Source organism: Aspergillus neoniger (assembly GCF_003184625.1).
Source record: "Aspergillus neoniger CBS 115656 unplaced genomic scaffold BO87scaffold_11, whole genome shotgun sequence".
Lineage (NCBI taxonomy): Eukaryota > Fungi > Ascomycota > Eurotiomycetes > Eurotiales > Aspergillaceae > Aspergillus > Aspergillus neoniger.
Genome location: NW_020291139.1, coordinates 438,401 through 442,511, shown reverse-complemented (window position 1 = coordinate 442,511; position 4,111 = coordinate 438,401). Strand labels below are relative to the sequence as shown.

At 51.5% G+C, this 4,111-nt stretch overlaps 2 protein-coding genes across 2 annotated transcripts; one reads left to right on the top strand and one right to left on the bottom strand.

Moving 5' to 3' along the window:
• Positions 1-291: 291 nt before the first annotated feature.
• Positions 292-2,005, bottom strand: BO87DRAFT_375325 (spherulation-specific family 4 protein). The gene is made up of 3 exons (XM_025623006.1): positions 1,587-2,005; positions 1,025-1,382; positions 292-731 (listed from the first exon to the last, which is right to left on the bottom strand). The coding sequence occupies exons 1-3, from the start codon at positions 1,661-1,663 to the stop codon at positions 408-410; spliced, it is 759 nt and encodes a 252-aa protein (XP_025481185.1). The 5' UTR covers positions 1,664-2,005; the 3' UTR covers positions 292-407.
• Positions 2,006-2,612: 607 nt separating this feature from the next.
• On the top strand, positions 2,613-4,066 carry BO87DRAFT_21717 (NAD-dependent epimerase/dehydratase family protein). Its single transcript, XM_025618662.1, has one exon. The coding sequence runs from the start codon at positions 2,769-2,771 to the stop codon at positions 4,053-4,055; it is 1,287 nt and encodes a 428-aa protein (XP_025481184.1). The 5' UTR covers positions 2,613-2,768; the 3' UTR covers positions 4,056-4,066.
• Positions 4,067-4,111: the final 45 nt, after the last annotated feature.

Below are 4,111 nucleotides of genomic sequence, written 5' to 3'. Positions count from 1 at the left end.
ATCGGGGACCGCGGAGAATGAAATTTACGGGTGGGTAATGGCCCCACTATGGATGTGTTGTAAAGGAACTAACCATGTACCTTGTTTGAAGAGGGGGAAATGGATGTATCCTTCCTTGGAAGATGGTAAAGAAGATAGTCTACCACTGGGTTTGGAAGTCTCGGAGCTAGTTAGTTACTTAGTTAGCTTCTTTGTTTCTGCCTGAGCTAAACCTCTGGAGAAATGCCTTGGAATTGGCGCAATAGATCCCGAATTCAGTTACACTGGTGTCATCGTCTGCAACCATTGGATTCGAGTTGGAGGAAAAAGTCCTCTCGTCAATTTCACTTCAATAATCAGATCTTTTATCGTATACGTCATAAATACTGTATATACCAAGAAATAATATGCACCAGGCATCTGCCACCTCACGATCGAGCCATCAGTTCCACAAACTCCTCCCATTGGCTTCCAAAGCTCGCATAATAATCTGTATCCAGATGAGTGATGAAAATCTCATCTGCGACCTTGCGCACTTGCTTCACCAGGTCTCGGAATTTGTGCCCTTCCACGCTGTCCGGCACCGAGTGGACCACGGCGCACAGCTGGCTGCGAGTACTATTCGGGATCTCCTTAAACAGCTTAGCCCCTTGACGCTCCAAGAACGTCCCGTAGGTTGCCTCAAATACCACAGTCGAATCAGCCGTCGGCAAGTAGCGGGCATCAGGAATCGTGCCGGGATTGTGGACGACCTTGTTGGGACAGTCTCGTTAGCATGGAAAACTCTGGCCAATGGTGGGCGTCCATCCAGATCTATCCGGACGATCCAAACGACAGCTCTGAGTTAGAATGGTCGGCAGGAACAGGCGCCAGAGAACATGAGCTCCAATAAAAGTAAAAAAGGACCATGCATTGAGGGGGCAGCAAAAGGCAATGATCCAGTGGGCGGAAATGCCAGCTGCCGAAATTTGGTAATCGTGTAAATTACCCGGCGTTACCCCTAGTAATGAAATAATGAAAAAACGGGAGAGACTTCTGCACGTACATAATGGTCCGGACCCAGGCCGGCGGTCGTCTTCACGACAGCAGTCAGATCTTGGAGGTAGGCCAAGGTATTGTTTTCGTATTGCTGGGGTGTTTCGTCGAAAAATATACCCCGAACCGCTAGATTGGGGTTCGAACTGTTGGTCGGCCACGCCGCATAGGTCTCAATGTCCCGCCGCACCAACGAGAAGTTGCGCTGCGCGTACGTGGTAGCAACATAGCCCAGTAGGCGCACATTGCCATAAGACGCCAGCTTGGGTATCTCTCGTGTGTAATTGCCATCGGGCAAGGCGTTGGGCCCTGGACCACTACCAGGATTGACCACGACGGTGAAGTTGACGTCGGGATGAGAAGAGATCCTGTGGCGTTCAGCTGCGTCCTTCGTACATCAGGGTTACTTGTATCGTGCCGCGGGACATCCGGTGGCTGACAGATAGCGTGGGCATGGACTGGGAGTACAATGTGGTTGGCGGGGGGAAGGGGAAGGGGGAGGGGGTTTAACATTTGGCGAGGGCTTGTTGAGATATGGGGAAGGGGACAACAAAAGGAAAAGTAGCACCTACACCTTCTCTAAGGGATCCCATGCTCCCGGTGCAGGGTAGACGTAGAGCGGTACGAAAACTGACGCTTTAGGGCCCATGGTGAATTTGTGTAGGGTCAACACCACTGCTGGTGGTATGACGACGGCGAGCAGGGCAATGAATACAAGGATTGCCAGAATCAGTCGCGAGCGCCGGCTTTGCAGGCAGCGCCGGTCTCTCACGTGTTCCCCTTGCCCCATTCTGCTGGCTTTGAGAAGCTAACGATGTAATTTGAAACCGTGCGCGCCAAAGTTCGGGGGGTCGAAACGAGCTAGCAAGTGGGCTCCCTTTGGCCATAGCGGATTTGGACCAGAGTCGGCCGGGAGACTAACAATTAAGTAGTCATCAGCGTTTCCAAGCCTGTTCGCTGTTGGATAATGCGAGGTTAAACAATTGTAAGGAGGGCAGTGGAAAATTAAAAAAAAGGCGAAAGTAAGAGTATGGATGCGGCGCGCCCAAAATAGAGCGGGGCAGGGTTTCGACCATGCATCAGGTCTCGGATTAGCTGGAAAGAACAATTTCTCTTTTCCCTGGTCGAGAGCGCCTTCTCGTACCAATTGTACATCCTGCAGCTCCAGTGGAGGCGACCAGAGTTCGTTCGATGCCTCCCCCCCCCAGCGGAGGCGAAATCCGTTTTCGATGACCCAGTAAGCCTTCTAGGCCCCGTTCTCATACCGAAGCAGCAACCGCTGACAACATCGTCCACTCTCTTTATATTTGCTTTTTCTCCTTCTAGTTTCGCTCGTTTCTTTTTCCATTCTTTCCTTTTCCCTGTGCTTTTTCGGCTTTTTTTCAGAAGCCAGCCTTCCATATATTTCTTTTTGTCGCCGGTTCTGCATTTTACTGCATCCATTCGCTTATTCTGGTTATGATTCGTTGTAAATAAGCAAGTTACGGATCACGATATCTTCGCCTGACCTAGCGGGCCATATACAGCGGTTACATCGGCGCGCAAGTGGGAGGGCCTGTTGCTCGTTTTGAGGAAAAATATAAGATTTGGGAAACTCCTTTCTTTGGGTATCCCGTTCAAAGCCGAGTCACCTGCGGTCGTTAAATTCTCGTGGGAGAATAATATCTTTGTTTCGTTTCCTTGTTCTTGTTTGTCCAAGTGTTTCTTGTCCGCATCGCCCCCCAACGGTGCCTCATCCTTCGACCCTATCAGTTATGGAGAGCCCTCGACAATCCGATGCAAGCACTCCTGTGGAGCCTTGCTCCCCTGGTTGTGTGGACACACCGGCGACGCAATCTTCCGTGTTGTTTGATGGCAACCTGGAAGAATTGCTGCGCAACTTTCCCCTCGATCAGTACATCCTCGTCACAGGGGGTCTCGGGTTCATCGGCAGTCACACAACATTGGAGCTACTCAAGGCCGGCTATAATGTAATTGTGATCGACAATCTCAGCAACTCTTTCCAGAGTGTCTTCGACCGCATCAGGCAACTGGCGGCAAAGTACCATGACGAGCAGGGGACGTGCATGCCGTCGTTGCAGCTCCACGCCCATGATTTCCGGGATGTTGCTGCTCTTAGAGGCCTTCTTGAGCAGTATCAGATCCAATCCAGATGGGGTACTCCCAAGTCCAGGATTGGTGGCGTCATTCACTTTGCCGCTTATAAGGCCGTGGAAGAGAGTATCAAGAATCCTTTGAAGTATTACGCGAACAATGTTAGTGGCCTCATCGACTTTGCCACGACTTTGGGAGAATTTGGCATCAAAACTTTCATCTTCTCCTCCTCCGCCACCGTGTACGGAACCTTGGCAACATCGGGTCTTCCCTTGAAGGAAGAACTCTGTGTCCATAAAGAAGAGGTCTACAGTGATCAAGACGGTCAGGAGCAGACCGTCAGGCCTGGTTGCACGGGTATTACGAACCCGTATGGGCGCACCAAATGGATCTGTGAAGCGATATTAGCGGACCTTGCCGCCTCTGATCCAGAATGGACCATTGTAGCTCTACGCTATTTCAACCCTATAGGATGTGACGAGTCTGGGCTCCTTGGAGAGGATCCCAGGCAGACGCCCACGAACCTTCTCCCGGTTGTCGTAAAGGTTATGACCGGACAGTATAAGGAGCTGCAGATGTTTGGCACCGACTGGGACACCGAAGATGGCACTGCAGTTCGCGACTTCATCCATGTCACCGATCTTGCTAGGGGGCACATTGCTGCACTCAACGCCGCCAACGGTGGAAAGCTGGTTGAGAACTTCCGTACCTTCAACCTGGGAACCGGCCGGGGCCACTCCGTGATGGAAGTGGTCAACACAATGGAAGCAGTGTCTTCCAAGCCTATCCCGAGAAAGGCTGCTGGTCGCCGCGCTGGCGATGTTGGCTCCTGTGTCGCTGTGGCCACAAGGTCGCAGGACGAGCTTGAGTGGAAGACCGAAAAGTCCCTGAAGGATGCTTGCGTGAGCCTATGCAATTTCCTCAATGTTAGCGGTCTGTCCTCTTAGGCCGTATGCTTGTTTTCTGTTCATCATTGGCGCTTGGCGTGATTATATCTTCTTCC

What these genes read in the sequence shown, in the direction of transcription:
- BO87DRAFT_375325 (XM_025623006.1), bottom strand. Translation starts at nt 1,663, where the DNA reads ATGGGCCCTAAAGCGTCAGTTTTCGTACCGCTCTACGTCTACCCTGCA. An exon ending in TGGGATCCCTTAGAGAAGGT is followed by an intron (nt 1,383 to 1,586) that starts GTAGGTGCTACT and finishes TGAACGCCACAG; the next exon opens with GATCTCTTCTCATCCCGACG. An exon ending in GCCTGGGTCCGGACCATTAT is followed by an intron (nt 732 to 1,024) that starts GTACGTGCAGAA and finishes TGTCCCAACAAG; the next exon opens with GTCGTCCACAATCCCGGCAC.
- BO87DRAFT_21717 (XM_025618662.1), top strand. Translation starts at nt 2,769, where the DNA reads ATGGAGAGCCCTCGACAATCCGATGCAAGCACTCCTGTGGAGCCTTGC.